Here is a 23,213-nt window from a genome sequence, read left to right on the forward strand (position 1 = left end):
GATACCACTTGTGTGACCTGGATATCTTCTATAAAATAAATAAATCTAACACTAAATTAAAATAAGTTTAGATTAAAATGTTTGTAAAGTTTATTTATCTATCTATTGATTAATTAACCAATTGGTGGGAATACAATAATGAATTTCATTTGTCTCTATCTTCCCTAAGCCAGAAACTAAGATAGGACACAAACATCTAGTATGTATATAGGCACAGTTAAAAAAAAACACATACACAAACATTTTGGGGTTACCATGCCATGGTGGAGCCCTGAAAGTCCTATATGCCTCTAATTTTATTGCCATTTTTTTTTCTAGACGTGGCTATGGCAAAGAGGTATCTTTATCAGAATTTGCCCCAGCATAAAAATGTTTAATGTTGTAACTACTTTTCTTGCTACCTTAAAATATGTATTATATTTCTATCTAGATGATGTTAATGAATTAGTGACTTTTTATTAGTGTCATATGAGTAAGTGTTAAATGATTATGAGACTTTATTTCTGTTCTTGTCTATCTTGAATTATAAACTTCCCGAGAGAATTAGGTTCTTCCACACACTTTTTTTTTAAGCACACAATAGGAGGCCAAATAACTGGGGTCAGAGGACCTTGAAGTCTGAAGATTTGGGTTGGTTCAGACTAAGCCATTTACTAGCTGAGTAGCCTTGGGCAGGTTAGAGAATTGTTTTTCTTAGCCATAATTTCTCCATCCATATAAAAGACAGCAATACCAACCTTACAGGGTTGCTGTAGGGTTACATAAGATAATACACATGAAAAATATCTTGTTTGCTTTAAAGTATTATATCATTGGTGATTAAAATTTTTAGCAAACAAGCCTTAATAAATTCACAATGTGGTGATAATTTGTTGATTTTATGAACTATAAAAACTAAAAGTTATTTTCAAAGCCAGTTTTTCCTGGAACTTAAATGGTAAACTGTATTTCTGATGTTTCATGCACAGTATATCAAGTTCTTTTGAATTTCTTTGTTAAAACATTGTCTCCTCAGAACTCAGCAACTTCTCACTGCTCAGATGTCATATAATTTTACTTGTGACTAGTTTTTGTAATTCTCATATTTCTTTTTCTCATTTTATTAATGAAAACCAGGGAAAAAGCATAGGCTTTACAACCAAATATAACTAAGTTGAAATTCCAGCCCTACTTAAATACTCTGAGCTTCAGTTTTCTCCTCAGAAAAAAGGCCTATCACAGGGGTGTTGTATTATGTAAGAAAAAAAGAAACTACTGTCTGGAAAATTGTGGGTTACAATTATCTTTAGTTTCCTTGGTTATTGACTTTATTTAGGGTCTAAAACATTGGTAATTCATGCTTCTTAAAGTTGTAAATCTGGTGACAACTATTTTGGGATGAATGCCTAATTTAAGGAAGCTGTACAACCTGTGTTTGATTCTGATTTGGTCCCTCTGAACAGCAGCAAATATCAAGGACTCTGCATAAAATTTAGGTTATAGCACCTTCCTTTCTGCTCACTATTTTTGAGAGAGAACATTGCCCCTTTGAGGCAATTTTTTGGTGGAGTTTCCATGATCATCATAGTTATTTCTGATTATAGAAAGTATTTAATTGTGTTATGAAGAATTATGGGGAATTTTTATAAAACCACTCTTAGTTTTCGGCTTGTAAGTTCTCCCTGAATTCTCTGTTGGCCGTTCTATATTTTCTTATAGGCCTGAGGAAATTATTCAGGTTTTGAGTAGAAAAATAACACTATCAAAATCCGATGGAATATTTCAAAATCTTTCACAAAAGCCTTAGGAATTCCTGCTTTATATCTCATGAAGTCAGTGTCTATGGTTTTAACCATTGCTTCAGGGAAATTTCCCTTTATTCACCATGAGGGACCTGTGTTTTCAGCACAAAAATAATAAAACTTTTGAGACAAGTTGCGAAGTCTAGAAAATTATGGAGATGTGAATAACTTGTTTGTTCATAAAAGAGATTTTCACTTTCACCTGGCAAGTGATGTACTTGATTCCTCTGTCTCACAGCTGGTATTTCATTCCTATAAAAGCCTGGTGCTGCCTCGGGAGTTCTGGTAGCAAGTCCTAAAGGAAGGGAATAAAAAACTATTGGCATGTAATTTCTTAGACCAAGTAAACCAAGAATTTTTACCTTAGAGGTGAATTTCATGTAAACTATTTGGAAGGGTCTCTATTTTGTGCCTTTATCTGAGTATTTTGGTACTTCCCCAACAGAGGACTGTTTGGAGGGAAGAATCTTTCTTCTTTGGAGGATGCAGTGGGGTTCTAGCACATAGAATCACACAGAAGGAGCATTCAAGCTAGGCCATAAGACCCAGTTCTAACCCAAGTTTGAGAACAACAGAGCCAGTTAGTTCTTTGTGAGTATTTAGTGATGTTAGCCTCTATGATATTTTTATAAAGATATATTTACTAAAGATATCTAAATAAATAAATTGTAATAAAGACAAATATTTCTATCATGCTAGCCTTCACTTGAACTCGATAGCATAATGTGTGTTGTATATTGTGGACAGTAAGAATCATGAGGATGGATGGCTGTATAGGTACCAGCAGTACTGGAGACTGATGCTAGCCTAGAAAGAGATGTTCATCTGAGAAAGTGATATTTTTTCTTTTTGGTTAGGAAGATTCATCTTGAGTTAACATCTATTGCCAATCCACCTCTTTTTTTCTTTTTTGTTTGCGGAAGATTAGCTGTGAGCTAACATCTGTGCCAGTCTTCCTCTATTTTGTATGTAGATCATCACCACAGCATGGCTGACAAGTGGTGTGGTCTGCGCCCAGGATTGGAACCCGCCAACCCAGGCCACTGAAGTGGAGCGTGCTGAACATAACCACTACACCATGGGGTCGGCCCCATGAGCAAGTGATTTTTAAAGGCACACCTTCAAGGAGGACAAATTAGAAAAATACACACTTTGTAGGTAGATATAACCCTGCAGTTGAAGGCTTGGTTAGTTTTCAACTCTTAGTCCAGAGAAAAAGGGGCTCTTTCCTTTAGAGGATTGCAGTTCTGTGCCAGGTAAGTGGAGCTAGGTCTGACTGTTAGCTCCTGCTCACCCCTTTGGGAGGTGTTTATGCAGTACACAAATTGCACAACCTTACCTGGTGAGTGAAAAAGGTTATGCAGCTTCAAGAAAAAACAACTAACAATTTGTAAAGTTATTAGTTTAATGTTGGTTTCTGCAGATAGACTGTCACATTTGGCATGGAGTATGTTTATTTTGTTCACTAGTCTATTCTCATTGGATAACATAATATCTACCTAACTGTAGATACTGAAAATTATTTGTTGAATAGTTCAGTGAATGAATAGATAATATGAAATGATTGTTTTATCCAGGAAGCTAAGAACATCAGCATTCTAGTTGGCTCATTGGGGTTCTTTCAGCTCACAATTCCTACTCTGGTCTCTCTCGCTATCCTCAAGGAAATATTTAACAGTTTAAAATTTCACTCTATTTTTCCTGTATTTATTGGGCTATTAGAGGGAGTTTCAGATCCATATAGAAAATCAGAGTTATAAAACGCTTACTGGTCTCTGGCTTTCTTAAGTTCTAACCTCTCTTACTCAGAGATATTTGTGTCAATGTTTTAATCTGTTTTTAGCAGACTTTAAAGGGGTGAGGGTCTGAGATCCCAAAATAAATACTGAGAAGGGAAATAACTACTGAAAAAAGAATATCAAAGAAAATTCACAGAGCCATGGTTCCCAAGTGCTCCAGAGACCAGAAGCATCAACTGGGAACTTGCTAGAAATGCAGAATCTCAGGCCACATTCTAGACTAACTGAATTAAAATCTCTGGCACTAGCAATCTGTTTCAACAAACTCTTCACATGATTCTGATACATTCTTATGTTCAAGAATCACTGTACTAAGTGAAAAAAAAAGAGAGGGCAAGAATAGTATTGGTTCTTAAATGCTACATATAAAAAAAGGGGAGATAAAAACAGATAAAAACGTAATAATTGCCATTATTAATCAGACCTAATGAACTACTTCTGAGTGTATAAATCAAAGTGACTTGTTAGAAGGCATGACTACATTTCTTAAGTTTTCAAAAGTTTTAATGTATTACAAATATTCTAGTTTCTCTTATTTACACATATTGGTTCTTTCATTCATAAGTTATCTAAACATTTTAATTGTTGTGTTTTCATTCTTTTCCTCCTCTAGAGATAATAAGCTTCATGAGTTTTGTAAACTATCATTAAAGTCTTAAATTTGCTTTTTTTCATAGTTACATTTTAGTTTTATGAGATCGGGCTAAGAAGTCTGCATTTATCCTAACTATACTCTTTCTGATAATCTAGATTGCACGTAGCAATTCCTAAAACAAAAGCAAGAGATTGAAGAATGTGTTTTATGTACATGTATTCTGGAAATAGCATCGGGCAGATTCTCCTTTGTGGGCTTAAAAAGATCCCTTAATACGGCACAGTTACTTATTTTTATTTTTCATGGGAAATGAATGGAATGAGCAAATATTATTTCCAGTATTCTTAAGTAAGATAAAATATGTTGGTACTTTTCCTAGAAAGATAAATTTCACATCTTTTAACAAATATATAATGATGAAAAAGTTGTTATGTTAAAAAAAAATCTCTCATTCCTTTTTATGATTATCTGTAATTTAAAGTTGCTACTATAAAAGAGTGGGATGTGCCCCTCAAACCAGTCTCAAGGCACTGAAGTGATAAATGAATCTTATCACAGTTAGTCATTTCTGTTCCAAGTAACATAATACAAAGGTAGTCCAAACCTTCCTGCTTTGAAGCATGACTGCATGCAAAGTCCTCTGAGTCTGCCTTGCAAAAAACCAAAACAAAAGAGTGTGGTGTTGGTGTTTCCAGATCTGCTCTAACATTAATGAAAGAAGCAACATCATAGGCAGAGAGCTAAAAGCAAGATGTCTACTAAAAACCTCCAGCAATTATCATAATTAATTATGAAATATTGAAAGACTTATCCCTGAGATTGGGAACAAGGAAAAAGATGTCTGCTAACACCACATCTATTCAACATTGTACTGGAGGTCCTAGCTAGTTTCTTCCTTTAGAAAGAAGAAATAGAACTGTCATTTTAACAGGGGGCATAATTGGATTAAGAGGCAATCCAAAAGAATTTACAAATTATTGGAATTAAATAAATTTATCAAATTTTCTGGATATAAGGTCAATTTTAAAAAATTAATTGTATTGTATATTCTAGACACAGACAATAAGAAAAAGAAATTTTAAAACTTACAACATAAAAAAACATTAAATACAAAGGAATAAATCTAATGAAAGATGTACAAGACTCCTACAAAGAAAGCTAAAAATATTATTGAGAGAAAGTAAAGAAGACATACATAAATGAAGAGATATTAAATGGAAAAATCAATATTGTTGAATTTTTTTTTTTTTGGAGGAAGATTAGCCCTGAGCTAACTGCTGCCAATCCTCTTCTTTTTTGCTGAGGAAGGCTGGACCTGAGCTAACATCTGTGCCCATCTTTCTCTGCTTTATATGTGGGATGCCTACCACAGCATGGTGTGCCAAGCGGCACCATGTCCACACCTGGGATCTGAACCGGTGAAGCCAGGGCTGCCGAAGTGGAATGTGTGCACTTAACTGCTGTGCCACAGGCTGGCCCCAGTTGACTATGTTAACCTGCCTAATTGATATATAGATCCAATGAAACTGCAATCATTATCTAAACACATTTGTTTGTGGGCAAACTGAAAAAATCCTTTCTAAAAGTTATATGGAGACACAAAAGACCTAGAATAGCTATAACATTCTTTAAAAAGAACCACAAAAAGAAAATTGGAGAACTCACACTATCAGCAATACTATAAAGGTAGAGCAATTAAAACAGTGTGGAATTGGATAAATGATAAGCATGCCAATGAAATAGACCATGAAGTCTAGAAACACACACATACATACATGTTAAAGTACATTAATTTGTGGCAAAAGTACCACTTTAGTGCAGTGTGAGAAATGACAGTTTTCCCATAAATGGTGCTTATCAACTGGATACCTAAAATGGAACGAATGAACCTTGACTCCTTTCTTACATTATACACAGAAATATATTCCAAATGGAACTTGAACTTAAATGTGAAAGGTAAAACAACAAGTCTTCTAGAAGATAATATAGAAAAATAGCTTCAGGACCTTGGGGTGGACAAATACTTTTTTTTAAAACAAAACACAAAGCACTAGCAATAAAAGATAATATTGATAAATTGAGTTACATTACCATTAAAAACTTCTGTTTATCAAAAGACCACCTTTAAGAGAGTAGAAGTCAAGCCACAGAATGGGAAAAGATATTTTGCACTATATACATCCAACAAAAGACTTCCATGTATATATGTATTTATCTATCTAGGTACATACACAGAATTCCTATATATCAGAAGAAAAATTGGCAACACAATAACAATGAATAAAAGTCTTGAATATCTTATAAAAGAGGATATCAAAAAGAGTTAAGAAACATAAAAGAAGCTAATAAAAATTATTAGACATCAGGGATATGCAATTCGATTTAATTCCATTAGCATTACGTACACACCAGAATGATTAAAATTTTTTTTAAAAATTAAACATTGGCAAGCATGTGGAACAAAGGGAACTTTCATACACTGTTAATGGAAGTAAAATTGGTGCAACCACTTTAGAAAACTCAGTAGTATTTACTGAAGCTGAACATATACATACCCTATTACCCCAAAATTCCACTCCTAGATACATGTACAACAGAAGTGAGCTTTCATTTGCATTAAAAATTGTAAAGATTGGTCAGAATGGCTTTATGTATAATAGCTCCAAACTGAAAATCATCTAAATGTTCAACAATAAACTGCATAAATAAATTGAAGTATATTCATATAATAGAATATTATATAACAGTGAAAAATCACTCAGCAACATAGATGAATATCATATACATAACGTTGAGCAAAATAAGCAAGAAACAAAAGAAGTAAATATTGCATGATTCTATTCACATAAGAATCTAAAACCTACAAACCTAATCTATGGTGATAGAAGTCAGAATAGTAGGTACTTTTGTAGGGGTTAGTGGCTGAGAGGGGCATGAGAGAGGTTTCTGGGGTTTAGAAACATTCTATATCTTTATCTGGGTGTTGTTTACATGGTGTATTCATTTGTAAAAACTAGTCTATCTGAACTCTTAAGATTTATGCACTTTGATATTTATATATTATCCCATAGTTAAAAATGTTTACCTCAAAAGAGGTAAGGCCAAGGTACACAAAAAAATTCCAAATAAAAAAAGCAAGAGTTGTAGTATTAATAGTAAACAAGGTAGAATTCAGGTGAAGAACACATAATATGAAATGAACAATGGTGATTAATGGTAAAGGATGTAGTTTTTGTGAATATATTTCTGAATAATCTACACATGAATATTCTTAAAATAAAAACACAGCAGATACAAGGAAAAATAGACAAAAACATACTAGTATGATTTTTAAATTTGCCTTTTTTCCATCCTTGACAAGTCAAGTAATCAAAATACATTCATGCACCGCATAACGATGTTTCGTTCAAGGATGGACTGCATACTATACGATGGTGGTCCCATAACATTACTATCATATAGCCTAGGTGTGTAGTAGGCTATACCATCTGGGTTTGTCTAAGTACACTCTGTGATGTTTGCACAACGACGCATTTATCAGAACATATCCCTGCCATTAAGTGACACGTGACTGTATAAGTAAGGATATGAAGGATTTAGATAGCAGAATTAATAAGGTAACACAAAACTACTTAATGCTACATATTTACATTAAATAACTCTTGGGTCAAAGAAATATAAACAAATCATCTACTATATAGAAAATACTCAATGCAATCACAATTTATCAAAAGCTGTACATTTAATGCAGAGTTCAAAGGGAAATTCATCCTTATTAACTTGTATCACCATGTAAGAAATAATAAATATAAATAAATTAAGCATCTACCACAAAAAAGTTGAAAATGGAAAAATAAAATAAAAGGAAAGCAGAAGAGGGAACTAATAAAGATAAAAGCAGAAAGCGATAAGTTAGAAAACAAAAAACTCAGTAAAACCTTTGTTTGGGTTTAAATAAATAGCAGAATAGATTGACTATTAGCCAGTCTAATTAAAGAAAGAAAGAATTTCAATCTTTGCATATGTTACATTATACATTGTTAGAAAATTTCCATAATGAAAATATTTTTCTTTATAGGAAAGTAAAAATATACAAAATAAGTAATCATAAGAGGTAATTGACTTGACAAGGGAATTCTACCAAAACTTTAAAAAGTAGATAATCCCAATAGTATTTAAATTCTTGGGCATAAAGAAAGAAGTCTTTAGAAGATCAACATCTGATTACAAAAAACTGCTCTAAGGTAGAGATACTGCACCACAAAGTTAAAAGATAAGTGAGAAAAATATTTGGATCTCATGTCACAAAGGGATAATCCTCTTAATTTATGGAGAGGTAATACAAATTGATATGAAAATGACAAACAACGCTATAAAAAATTGGTAAAGTATAGGAATAGATGAGTTACAGAAAAAATATTTAAACATGAGTTACAGCTTAAACATATTAAAAACTATTCAACATCACTCACAATAGGTGAGATGTAAATTGAAACTATATTGACATATCCTTTTTACTTAATAGACTCACAAAGGAAAAAAAATTTGAGAAGCAATATTTGCATGTATTGTTGGAAGGAGAGAAAATTGTTGCAAACTCTAAGGGGAACAATTTGGGAGTATCTATAAAGATTAGACAGTCATATACGCTTTGATCTAGCAACTCTAATTTTAGGAATTTATCCCATAGATATACCTGTACACATTTGAAATGAGAAATGTACAAGGTTTAGTCACTGCAGTATTGTTTGACATAGCAGAAGATTGGTACCAAACTAAGTGTCCTTGAATTGGTGAAATTATTAAATTATACTACTATTAAATTACTATGTAATTCGATATCATATAACTATAAATAAGAATGAGGAAATACTTCATGTAATGTAATGGAAAGACAAGATACACAGTAAAGCGAAACAAGCAAAGTATAGTGAAATGAATATACTTTGAAATATACTATCTCTATAAAAAAAGAATATATGCATATTTGGTTTGTTTACAAACAAATGGAAGGATAAAAAAGAAACATAATAATGATTATAATTCAAGAGAATAGAAACAATGTATGGCGAAGGATGGTAGGGAGATTTTTTCGTTCTTTTTTTGATGTTTGAACCATATAAATATATTACTATTCAAATTCAGATTATAGACGAGAATTTAAAGTGAGGTTAGGTTATTTAAATTTGATATAGGATACCTAATTATATTTTATATTAAAGATTCTGACATGGGAAAATATGATCAAAGTAGTATTTTAAGAAGATTAATTTTGCAACATGATATGCAAAATGAATTGTAAGAGGGAGAGAAAGAAAGCAGAGACACCTGTTAGGACATTTTTGGGATACTCTAGATATGGGGTAATAAATACCTAAATTAAAATGGTGCCAATGGGAATGCAAAACAAAGGGTAAATATATAAGACTGTGTTTAAAATAAAAACAGTAAAATAAGGATTAAATAGATATGATTAAAACAAAAATTTACACAGGACACTAGGTTCTACTTAGCCTACATTTCTGAAGACTAAGGATAAACAACTAATAACTCTTAAAAGATGGAGTAAACTGAAGAAATGTCACATTCTAATGAATTTCTAAAAGTCAAAACTTATTGCTTTATAAAGACGTTATTAAATGTTTGCAAATTTGTATGAAGATCAAATAAAAATAAATAAAATAATTAAAATAAAAAGGAATTATAATTTTTTTGATACTCTGTGAAAACAGATCTACAATTCAGTGTCAAAGACATACCTAACATTTTTGGTGCTTAAGAATTTACACATTACTATATGCACATTTTAGAAAAATAACATAAATAAAAATTTAAAAAATAAGCAAACCATTCATAATCCCACCACCCAACAATTTCAACTGTTAATATTTTTTTCACATACCTTAAAGACTTATTCCTAGGAATCTTTATACTCACATTTTTAATATATTTTAATGGCTCACCCTTTATCTTGACGTTCTACTTCCAACATATTACCATTTTTTCTTTCTTTGTCAATGAATATACATGTTTCCAAACTAGGGTCCAGAGAGATGGTATCATGTGCTGCACCTATAGTATATATTTCCCACTAATTCAGCTCTAGCTATAAGAAGACAGAGTTTCTGTATAATATTATCAATTTTTACTTAGAATTATTAATATATCTGAAAAATAACTTTCCTTTAAAATGTCTTTAAAAGTATTGCACTCATACTTCTGATCTCAATTTTTTGGGAGGCCAAAAATATTTTTAAAGACATTTATTTCTATTTGGTTTTGGAATAAAACTTGCTTATGATTAAATTCCTAAAACTGAATTACACCTGATTACTAAAATTACAAATTTTACATTATAAGAATTATGAAAATAAGCAGGAGATTACTGCAGTGAATTACCAGAAGCTTGAAAATACCACTCATGTTTACCTGAAGTGGGAGACTTGCATCGCTCAAGTTCCTGGGGAACTGGACTATCATTCAACTCAGTTAAACCTGAAAATAAAATGACAAAAAAATGAGTTAAATTTTGCCAACACTTCATAGATAATTCTTATTTCTTAATTCCAATAAGTTTAAAAAGGTATTTTTTTTCTCCTGTGAAAGCTACTTTTCTATGCTCATGTTATGACAGTTATTCTTAAAATTTGTTTCAAAAAGTGATATAGGGGGGCTGGCCCCATGGCCGAATGGTTAAGTTCGCGCGCTCCGCTGCAGGCGGCCCAGTGTTTCGTTGGTTCGAATCCTGGGCACGGACATGGCACTGCTCATCAAACCACGCTGAGGCAGCGTCCCACATGCCACAACTAGAAGGACCCACAATGAAGAATATACAACTATGTACTGGGGGGCTTTGGGGAGAAAAAGGAAAAAATAAAATCTTTAAAAAAAAGTGATATAGGAAAAAGTAAGAAGCAATAATTAATTGATATACAAAGTGTAATTGAACATGGTGGAAAGACATAAAATTTCTTTTATTTTTTATATGAAATAGCTACTTTAATAAATAACCTAGTTCATCTGAAAATAGACTAATAATAATACAAATGAGAAGGTGTTTTTAAAAAGAGCTAATCAAATCTTCCACTTTCAAGAAAAATGGTTATTGGCTTTTAAAGAGATCTTTATGGAGATGCTACAAATTTTAAATATTATACTTGTATATAAAAATGCAGTATTACATAGTACGTACTAAGTGATTTGTTCAATGGTATCAAGTTTCTTCTTATAATCACTACATTTTTCTCTTATTCTAATATTTCTTATTTTCTATTCTGTTTCTTTCCTGACAAAACGAGGATAGACATAATAGATCAATAAACATTTTGTAAGTCTCACTACATCTGCCAGTCTGCATTTCTATGGCATTCATAAAATACCCTTAATTATGATTTTCCTATCCTTCTTTGAGAGTCTCACATACTTTTTCTTTGTCAATAAATATTCAGAGTTTCTACTTTAATGTAAATCTCCCTACCCAGGAAAACTTAAGAGCTGTTGTCAATTACCAAAACCATCTTTCCCACCACCCGCTTCTTTATATAATTTGTACCAGTAAACTTGCTGTAGGTTCAAAAAGTCATAGAATTTTAGAAAAGGTTCGTTGTGATATTCTAGCCCAACCCTTATGTTTTATAGACAAGAAACTTAAGTTCAAAGAGTTTTAAAGTATTCATTTAAGGTTACAGAACTAAGTGCCAATGCTTAAGTAGAATTCTTTATATATTTTGGTTGAGTTTTTTGTCAGAAGTAGGTATGGTGAATATTTTCTTCCAGTATGTGACTTATCTTTTATTTTCTTAATGAAAATGGAGTGTCTTTTGATGAGCAAATTAGTTTACTTGACAATTAATTTTTTATTTCATTGTGATCTTTTTTGGATTCCAGTATAAGTAATCATTGCCTACCCATGGTCATGAAGATATTATTCTTAATTTACTTCAAGAAGCACTTTAATTTTTAGCTTTGATTTTTAGGGCTATAATTCATCCTAAGTTAATATTGACTATGGTGCGAGGTAGGGAGTAAAGTCCATTTTCTCCCCCTATATGTTTGCCAAGGTGTTCCACCATTATTTGTTAAAAAAGACTTTCCTGTCTTCATTGATTTTTATCAGTGCCGTAGTCAAAAATAAATTGGCCATATATGTGAGGGTCTATTTCCGGACTATCTATTCTGTGATCATTGGTCTATTTGTCTATCTTGTTTGACTACCACACTATCTAATTAACGTAAGTTTTATAGTACATCTTGAAATCAGGTAGTGAAATCTTTCAACTTTGTTCTTTTCCAAGAGTGTTTTAGTTATTCTAGATTCTTTGCATTTCCATATTAATTTTAGAATCAAATTTCTACAAGAGGATATGCTAGATTCTTATTGTATTGTGATAAATCTATGGATAAATTTGGTAGAATAAACATCTTAAAAACAGTGAGTCTTCCAACTCTTAAACATGGTATTCCTCTCCATTTAAATGATTGTTAGAAAATTTCTGTCTGCACTGTTTTGAAGATTTCAGCATAGAGGTCTTGTACTTGGCATTTTTCAAGTCTTCTATTTCCTTTTTGGTCTTCTGTCTAGTTCTCATATCGTTATCAGAAGTGGAGCATTGGAATTTCCAATAATGATTGTTTAATTGTCTATTTCTCCCTTTTATTCTGTCAGGTATTGCTTCATGTACTTTGTAGCTCTATTGTTAGGTGTATATATAATTGTTTTATCTTCTTGATGGATTGACAATTTTATTATTTTAAATGTCCCTCTTTACTTATAGTAATATTTTTTCTGCTTTGAAATCTATTTTGTCTATATTAGTATAGCTACTCCAGCCTTCTTTTTTTTTTTTTTTTTTGAGGAAGATTAGCCCTGAGCTAACTGCTGCCAGTCCTCCTCTTTTTGCTGAGGAAGACTAGCCCTGAGCTAACATCCATGCCCATCTTCCTCTACTTTATATGTGGGACGCCTACCACAGCATGGCATGCCAAGTGGTGCCATGTCTGCATCCAGGATCCAAACCAGCGAACCCCAGGTGGTGAGAAGTGGAACATGCGCACTTAACTGCTGTGCCACCAGCTGGTCCAACTCCAGCTTTCTTACGGTTGCTGTTTGCATGATCATTTTCCATCCTTTTGCTTGCAACCTATTTGTATACTTTTTGTCACCTTAAGACAGCATAGAGTTGGATCTTGATTTTTAAAAAATCTGGTCCAACAATCTCTATCTTTTGATTGGATTGTTTATCCACAATCAATGTTATTATTGATATAGATAGATTGCATCTGTCATTTTACTTTTGGCTTTCTGTGTGTCTCATGTCTTTTTTGTACTTCTAATCCTCCTTCACTGCTTTGTTTGGCATTAAGTAAATATTTTCTAGTGTAACTCTTCAATTTCTTTAATAAATTTTTCACTATATTTTTCCAGTTCTTTGTGGTTGCTCTAAGACTTAACATGTATGTTTTATCAGGATCTACTTCAGATGTATACCGACTTAATTCCAGTGAGATATAGAAATATTACTCTTTTATATCTCTATTTCCTCTTTCTCCTTTATGTTCTATACATCCATATGTGTTACAAACTCAACAATGTATTGTTACAATTATTACTTTATATAATTTTATGCTTTTTATAAAAGATGAGAGAGGAAAGGAAAGCAAACATATATTTATAAAGTTTGTATATTAATATTCTGATTTACCATTTCTGGCTCTCTTCATTTGTTTTGGTAGATCATCTGGTGTCATCTGCTTACTCAAATACAACCCTGTCTCTCACTCACCTCCCTTGTGCTGTTATTGGAAAAAAACATTACATTTTTGCATGTTTAGGCCTAACAATACAATTTTATACATATCGTTTCACAAATTGCTTTTTAAATCAATTAAGAGATTAAGAAATATGCTTTTACACTATTATTTTTAATTACATAATTACCTTAAAAGTATTCTTTTTTCCTTTGTGTAGATTCAAATTACTATCTAGGGTTACTTTCTTTCAGCTTGTAGAACTTCCTTTAGTATTTCTTGTAAGGTGGTTCTGCTGGTAACAAACTCACTCAGTTTTTGTTTACCTGGGAATGTCTTTATTTCACCTACAGTTTTTTGCTGGATATAAGATTCTTGGTTGACAGTTTTTTCCTTTGAGCACCTTGCATGTGTCATCCTAGTAACCTCCATTGTTGCTGATGAGCCATTAATCCTATTGGAGTTCCCTTGTATGTGACAAGTCTTTTTTTTTTTTTTTTTTGGTGAGGAAGATTGTTGCTGAGTTAACATCTGTGCCAATCTTCCTATATTCTGTATGTGGGATTCCTCCACAGGATGTCTTGATGAGCAGTGTGTAGGTCCACACCCAGGATCTGAACTCATGAACCCTGGGCTGCCGAAACAGAGTGTGTGAACTTAACCACTATGCCACTGGGCTGGCACCTGTGGCAAGTCAGTTTTCTCTTAATGCTTTCAAGATTTTCTCAATGTCTTTCAGCATTTTTACTATGATGTGTCTGGGTGTGGATGTCTTTTAATGTATCCTTCTTGGAGTTCTTTGAGCTTCTTCGACATGTACATTAATGTTTTTCATCAAATTTTGGAAGTTTTCAGCCATTATCTCTTCAAATATTTTTCTGCTTCTTTGCCTCTCTTCCCTCCTCCTCCTCCTCTTGTTATGGACATGTTGGTACACTTAAGGTATCCCACACTTCTCTGAAGCTTTGTTAATTTTTCTCTCTCTTCTTCAGAATGCATAGTCTCTGTCAACATACATTCAAGTTTGCCAGTTCTTATTCCTGCCTGTTCAAATCTACTGTTGAGTCTCTCTAGCGATTTTTTTCTTTTCACTTATTGTACTTTTCAACACAAGAATTTCCAGTTGGTTCTTTTTTTCTCTTGATCCCCTTCACCCATTTCATCCATCCTCCACCCTGTGCCTCTGGCAACCAACAATGTGTTCTCTGTATCTATGAGCTCTTTGTTATTGTTGTTATTTATTTGTCTTTAGATTCTACATGTAAGAGATATTATATGGGATTTGTCTTTCTCTGTCTGACTTACTTCACTTGGCATAATACTCTCGAGGTCTATCCATGTTGTTGCAAATGGCAAGATTTCCTTCTTTTTTATGGCTGAATAATATTCTGTTGTATATATACACATTTGCTTTATCCATTCATTCATTGAAGGACATGTAGGTTGTTTCCATATCTAGGCTATTGTAAATTATGCTGCAATGAACATGGGGGGGGGGTGCATATATCTTTTTGAGTTGCTGTATTGATTTCTTTTGGATAAATACTCAGAAGTGGAATAGCTGGATCATATGGTAGTTCCATTTTTAATGTTTTGAAGGAAGCTCCATGCTGTTTTCCATAACGGCTGCACCAATTTACATTCCCAACAACAGTGCATAAGAGTTCCCTTTTCTCCATATCCAACACTTATTATTTCTTGTCTTTTTAATAATAGCTATTCTAACAGGTGTGAGGTGATATCTCATTGTGGTTTTGATTTGCATTTACCTAATGATTAGTGATATTGAGTACCATTTCATGTCCCTGTTGGCTATCTGTATGTCTTCTTTGGAAAAATGTCTATTCAGGTCCTCTGCCCATTTTTTAATTGAATTGTTTGGGTTTGGTTTTTTTTTTTTTTCTATTGAGTTGTATGAATTCTTTATATATTTTGGATATTAACCCTTTTATCAGATACGTGATTTGCAAATATTTTCTCCCATTCAGTAGATTGCCTTTTCATTTTGTTGATGATTTTCTTTGGTGTGTAGGAGCCTTTTAGTTTGATGTTGTCCCATTTGTTTGTTTTTGCTTTGGTTGCCCTTGCTTTTGACGTCAAATCCAGAAAATCATTGCCAAGACCCATGTCAAGGAGCTTACTGTCTATGTCTTCTTCTAGGATTTTTATGGTTTCAGGTCTTACGTTCAAGTTTTTAATCCATTTTGAGGTAATTCTTGTCTATGATAGTTCTATTTTGGTTCTTTTTATAACTTCCATCTCTTTGTTGATATATCTTTTGGATGAGATATTATCATCATAGTTTCCTTTACTTCTTTAAGCATGGTGTCTTTTAGTTCTTTAAGCATGGTGTGTTTCAACACATTTTTTAAGGCTGCTGTGAGGTATCTGCCAAATCCAACATCTGGACTCCCCTCAGAGGCAATTTCTGTTGCCTTGTTTTTTCCTATGAATGGGTCACACTTTCCTGTTTCTTTGCATGTCTTACTATATTTAATTGATAACTAGATATTTTAGGTAACATAGCAATTCCCGTAACTGATTACTAATTCCCTGTCTCCTTTGATGTTTGTTGTGGTTTGCTTATTTGTTTAGGGACATGGCTAGACTATTTGGGTGAAGTTTATTTCCCTTACATTGCGAAGACTTTGATGTTGCTTCTCAGAAGGTACAGTCTTCAGTGGACATACAGTCACTCTGGAATGGTAGTGATTTTAGCAAAGTTCTCTTTGACTGTCTCTTTCCTTGATCTCTCTGTTAAGCTGTCTGCTTCTGTTGATATCACATCCAGCTATTAGGTATCACAATCAGAACCAGGTGATTGCTTTATTGTTTTTGACAATGTCCTAGGACATCTATTACTCAACATTCTAATCCAAGTAAATTTGAGCAGAGGTCATATTTGAACCCAGTCTTTGAGGTCTGTTCAAATCCTAGGAGGAGTCTTCTTAGCTGTCTCTTTTCTTGGTTCACCAGCTCACCTAGGGTCTAGCTGGTGCTCTTAATTAAGAAGCTACCAGCTTCTTATTTGATTTCTACCAAATACTTCATTGTTTTTGAGGGCATCCTTAGGCTTGAACATGCCCAAATTGTGTTTCAAAAAAAGCTAGGTCCCTGGGGGACAGCTTCAGGGTTCACTCTTCTTAAGATTGCCTCTTCCCCTGGGCAAAACGTCTGAGCCACTAGTCTAGGCCCTGGGTAGCTTTGGCGTAGTCAGCTTGATGTTTCTGGCATGAAATCTCTGCTTAGGAGCAAGTTGGAGTGTGAGCAATCCGGGCCGCAGCATTTTTGGCTTGCCATGGCTGGTGTAAACCTTCTGTCATATGAGTGGGGGATAGGCAGGGGAAGGAAATCTCTAACCTCTTGGCCACATTCACCAGGAATTTGGCCTTTTCAATTTGGAGTTGGAGGGGATGAGAAATGCTGGCAACCTGAAGGCAGGAGAGGTATAAAGCAAGTTGTGGCTCAGTGCTATAGACTCTCATATTTTACCAAGTATCAGTAGATTTTCTTGAATAAATGTTTCTTTATTTTCTGTATCCTTAGGAAAATTTCCTGAAACTTTAAATAATTGTTTTTTTAAAAAATAGTTTTCACCAGTTATGCTTTTTTTCTGGAGAATGTGCCCATGGTGCTCTTCAAGTTGCCATCTGGAGGTCTATCTTGTACATAGCATTTTTAAAATAAATACATTTCTCAACTGTTTGCTGCTATTACATAGAAATATGATTTGTTTTTGTATACTGACTTGTATTCTTCAATGTTACTAAGTTCATACATTGTTTTTGTAGCTTTTTTATAGATTCCTTTGGGTTTCCTACATACAATATATCTTTGGCAAACAGAGTTTTAATGTTGTCTTTCCAATCTTTAGGTATATTATGTTTTATCTTGCCTTTTGCCCTTGCTATGTCATCAAGTACAATGTTGAACAAAGGTGATGAGAGTGGACGTCATTATCTTGTTACCAGTTTGAGTGGAAAAACATTCAACATTTCACAATCAAGTATGATGTTATTTGTAGGTTTTTTATAGATGAGCTTTATTCAATTAAGGGAATATTCTTCTATTCTTGGTTTTCTGAGGATTTTTATGATAAATAAGTGTCAAATTATGACAAATTTTCTTTCATGTATTGAGATGACATTATTTTCTCCTATATTATGTTAATCAGATGTTTTGCATTGATTGATTTTCAAATTTTAAATTTATATTCTTGGGAAGAATGCACCTTGGTTATGATGTTTTATCTTTCTTGCATATGTCTGTCTTCCATTTGCTAATAATTTATTTAGGATTTTTGCATCTATGTTCATGAGTGAGACTAGCCTGTACTTTTCCTTTAAGTTACTGTCTTTGTCAAGTTTTGGTTTTCAACATTGTGCTGGCCTTAGATAACCAGTTGGGAAGAATTTCTTCTGTTTTCTATTCGCTGGACTTGTTTGCATAAGATTAGTGTTATTTCTTCCTTAAATGTTTGACAGAATTAATCACTGAAGACATTCAAGGCCTACAGTTTTCTTTGCTGTAATTGATTTTGAATTTAAGATTTTTCTTTTAAAGATTGGCCCTGAGCTTATATCTGTTGTCAAACTTCCTCTTTTTTTTCTTCTCCCTAAAGGCCCCCAGTACATAGTTGTATATTCTAGTTGTAGGTCCTTCTAGTCCTGCTATGTGGGACACCGCCTCAGCATGGCTTGATGAGCAGTGCTAGGTCCATGCCCAGCATCCGAACCGGTGAGATCCTGGGCTGCCAAAGTGGACTGTGTGAACTTAACCACTCGGCCATGGGGCCAGCCCCTGAATTCAAGATTTTTTAAAAGACAGGAGGCTATTTATATTTTCCAATGTGCTTGCTGTCCGTTTTTCTAATTTTTTTCTTTTAAGAAATCTCTTTATTTCTTCTATATTGTCAATTTATAGGCATATAGTTAATAATATTACTTTATTATTTTTAATGTCTGTAGAATCCACAGTAATGCTCCCTTTTTCATGCCTAGTATTGGTTACTTATGTTCTTTCTTCTTTTTTCTTCAGTCTTGGTAGGGTTTTATAGATCTGAGTAATCTTTTTGAAGAACTATTGTGTGATTTTGTTGATCTACTCTATTGTTTGCCCCATATTTCATTGATTTCCCACCTTTATTTCCTTTCTTCTGTTTACTTTGGGCTACATTCTTCTTCTTTCAGTGTCTTAACAAAGAAGTTTAGATGGTTGATTTGAGATTGTTCTTTTTTTTGTAACACAAGCATTTAAAATTTTAGATTTTCCTTTAAGCAATACTTTAGCAGCGCCTCAAAAATTTTGATATTTTGTGTTTATACTTTCAATCAGTTCAAAAGTATTTTAAAATTTCCCTTTTGATTTCTTTTTTAAGTCAGCAGCTATTCTAAATTTCCAAATATTTGGGGATTTTAGGATATATTTTTTTTATTGATTTCTAATTTAATTTCATTGTTACCAGAGAACATACTCTGCTTGATTTCAATCCTGTAATTTATATTTCATTATAACTTGTTTTATAACTCAGCCTATATTTATGAATGTTCCATGTCTGCTTGAAAGGAGAGCATATTTTAATTTGTGTGGTGTAGGTGTCTATTTACATTAGTAGTTCAATTTGGTTAAGACAGTTGCTTAAGTTTTTTATATCCTTACCAGTTTTTCTATTTGTTCTATCAGTTACTGAGGAGAAATGATGAATCTCTAGGTATGATTGTAGATTTGTCTATTTCTTTCTTTAGTTTTGACAATTTTTGCTTTATATATTTTGAATATCTCTTATCAGGTCTAAATGAGTATAGGATTTTTTTATCTTCCTGATAAGCAACTCTTTTATAATTTTGAACTGCCTCTCTATCTCCTTGTTTTGAAGTCTACTTCATCTCATAGCCACATCAGCTTTCTTTGGGTTAGTGTTTTGATGGAATTCTTTTTCTCTTATTTTCAATTTGTGTGTTTTTACAATTAAAGTGCATCTCTTATACATAGCATATAGTTGGGTCTTTTTTTCATCCTGTCTCACAATATCTAGCCCTTTTTTTGGAGGGGGAGAACGTTTGCTCCGTTTACATTTAATATAATCATTGATGGAGTTAGGTTTACATCTACCATCTTCCTATTTGTTTTCAGTTTGTCCCCTCTGTTCTTTTCTCCACTGTTCTTCTTTTTGGTCTTTTGAGAAAATCAAACATTTTTTAGTATTCCGTTTTGTGTTTTCTTTGGCTAGTAAACTACACCTCTCTGTTGTATTTTTTTAGTGGTTGTTCTAGGGATTATAATAAGCATCTATAATTCATCACAATATACCTTTAATTATTATTGCATCATTTCTATTATGATAAAAGAAACTTATAGCAGTGTAATTCTGTTTACCTCCCTTCCATCCTTTGTTACTGTTGTCATACATTTTTCTTCTACATGGTATAAACTCCATAATACATTATTACTTTTTAACTTAAAGAGTAAATTAACTTTTAAATATTTTAAGAAAAGATAAAATAATCTTTTATATTTACCTAGATATTTATTATTTCCAGTGCTCTTCATTCTTACTGCATATCTAAATCTCCATCTGGTATTATTTTTTTTCCAGCCTTAAAAACCTCCTTTATCATTTATTGTAGTGCAGGTCTGCTAATGACAAATTTCTTTCCCTTCATTTAAAAATATTTTTGCTAGATATAGAATTCTGAATGTACAATTATTTTTCTCTAGTACTTGAAAGATGTCTTCTGTTTTCAATTATTTCTGCTCAGAGATGACTCTTTATTCATATCATTGTGTGTGTACGTACGTTTATTTACGACTTTTAAGGTGTTCTCTTTGATGTTGGTTTCAGTAGTTTTACTATGAAGTCTTAAGTATGGTTTCTTTGCATCTTTCTAGTGTAGGGTTTTCTGAGCTTCTCGGATCTTACAGTTCATGTTTTTCATAAAATTCAGAAAAATGTTCAGCCACAAGTTACTGATGCTCATTTAGATTTTAACATTTTTTAAAATTCTGCTTCTGTTTGGATCTTTTTCATTGACCTATATTCAAGTTCAATGATACTTTCTATGGCTGCCCAATATATTGTTAAGGCAACACATGAACTTTTGATTTCAGATATTTTATTTTTCATTTCCAGAATTTCTATTTGGTCATTTTTTAGTTTCAGTTTCTCTCCTGAAATTCCCCAACATATTCACCTCTTCTAATCCATCTTTTACTATAAATTTCATAACAATTGTTTAGAAATTCTTGTCTGCTAATTTCAGTTAGGGTCATCTATGGGTCTACTGAGATTGACTTTTCCCCCTATGATTTTCTGCTTCTTTACATGTTTTCTAATTTATGATAGTATGATGTGTATAAAAGAATAGTGGAGACTGAAGTATATATATATATATGACTGGAGTACATATATATCCTTTTTTTTTTTTCATTTCTTTTGGCAGACAGCTTAAGGGAAGGGCTAGTCATTCCAATTCTACAAAATACTGAACTGAGCTGGGGCTGGCCTGCAGCTTTGATTAAATTAAGTTTCCCTTTAAAACTGGACCAAGAAAATCTCTCTTTGCTCTTCAATCCAACCCTCAAAGTTCCACATTCCCTTCACCAAGGGGCTGATTCCTAATTTTCTCAGTATTTGTGCAGGGAGAGGGTTGGGATACAGGTTCGGATAGTTTAATTTGCCTTAGGTCAAATGCTATAATAACCTCAGAATGCAAGTACTTTGAGACTACATGATTTCTCTCTTCTTTTCAGTCCCACTTGCATGGCCACTTTCTCAGAAAAATTCTCAAAGCAGTGAGTGCTAGGTGGCAGAGAATTGCCAAACTGAATAATTTTTTTGTGTGTTTAGAGCTATTTCAGATTCCCACTCAATAGGCCATTCCAGGCAGTCAATAAACCTCACTGGTTTTTCCTGTTCTTTGCACTCTGTCCATCTATGGAAAGCCCACTCCTCCTCCAACCCAACCCCCACCCATGTGCCTAGTCACTTGCCCCAGGTATGGAAGCAGCTGCAGCTTTCTACTCATCTATGAATGGCTCTTCTCTCTCTGAAATTCAGTTAATCAAGAATTCTTTGAATCCACCACTCTTCAGTAGTCTCATGGAAAAGTATGCTCTTAATTTTATCATTGTTATTATCACAGGATTTTATTACTGTTGTTGCAATCATTGTTATTACCAAGGGCATGAAGGACTTTCACATCTTTCAACATCCTATCTGGAAATGGAAAGCCCTCCTTCACTTATATTTTACATCTTAGAAATACTGTGGAAGCTGGATTGAAGACATGAGGACCAAGGGAATGGAAACCAGTTAAATTGGTTAATCTGTTACTAACATTAGTAGGTACTCACTGGAGTGCTCAAGGGGCATGCCAAATAACTGTGCTTTTCCTAATAATATATTGAGCACTAAATGGTGAGATTTCCATAAGATTATGTGGAGAAAGTTATGTTTGATATATGAATCAAGTCAAGCAAATTGACTACTAAACTTGGAAGATCTGTACAGTGATTCATTAAAAATTGTATATAAATCCTGGTTAAGCACAGATAAAAAAATTTATGGTAAATAGGCCATTGAATATCAGAAGACAAAATCCCCTTGGGGTACAATGAATTATATCAATTTTATTTAAAAAGTTCTAAGAATATTTACCTATAAAGTATCTTAATTGATAACAATAATCATGATAGTATTTGAAGTAGCCACTTGTGAATGTTAAAATATCAGTATTCCTTAGGAGACTAACCCCCAGTACACAAACGTCTCCATACATATAATAGTCTACACTTTTGGGGGTTTTCTTACCAAATTGCCATTTACCACATAAAATGTTCTGGTCCTGAATGTTTTCCAATTTGATTGACATTTTGGCCAGATAATTTTTTGTTGTGGGGTGGTATATTGTAGGATGTTTAGCAACATCTCTGGCTTCTACCCACTAGATGCCAGTAGAGCTAGTCTTGGAAAAGTATTTGAAAAAGCCAAAATTATATTAGAGTGGAGTGGCAAGTGAGGAACACAAAAGTGGATAACTCTTTCAAGATGTTTGACTATGAAGGGGTGCAAAAAAATAGGTCAGTACCTGAAGAAGTCCAATTTATCCATATGTTCTTTCATGGAGCATGTTCTTGGTATACTGTCTAGAAAACTTCTGCCTAACTCAAGGTCACAAAAAATTTCTCCTTTTTTTCTAGATTTATGGTTTTAGGTTTTATATTAAGGCTTGTGATCCATTGTAAGTAAATTTTTAAAAATTTGGTACAAAGTATGGATAAAAGTTTTTTTTA

At 33.0% G+C, this 23,213-nt stretch overlaps 1 protein-coding gene across 20 annotated transcripts in view; it reads right to left on the reverse strand.

The window, feature by feature from the left end:
- The window catches only part of STXBP5L (syntaxin binding protein 5L), a 350,864-nt gene that overhangs the window by 63,474 nt on the left and 264,177 nt on the right, over window positions 1-23,213 (reverse strand). For 14 of the 20 annotated variants that reach the window (XM_070583799.1, XM_070583807.1, XM_070583805.1 and 11 more), the window contains 2 exons: window positions 10,605-10,670; window positions 1,984-2,076 (listed from right to left, as the gene is read on the reverse strand). In XM_070583799.1, coding sequence (XP_070439900.1) covers window positions 1,984-2,076; window positions 10,605-10,670 — 159 coding nt within the window. The remainder of the gene's footprint in view (window positions 1-1,983; window positions 2,077-10,604; window positions 10,671-23,213) is intronic. The other 6 variants (XM_070583808.1, XM_070583812.1, XM_070583811.1 and 3 more) reach the window with 1 other exon arrangement.

Source organism: Equus przewalskii, chromosome 18 (genome assembly GCF_037783145.1).
Source record: "Equus przewalskii isolate Varuska chromosome 18, EquPr2, whole genome shotgun sequence".
In the NCBI taxonomy this organism is placed as follows: Eukaryota; Metazoa; Chordata; class Mammalia; order Perissodactyla; family Equidae; genus Equus; species Equus przewalskii.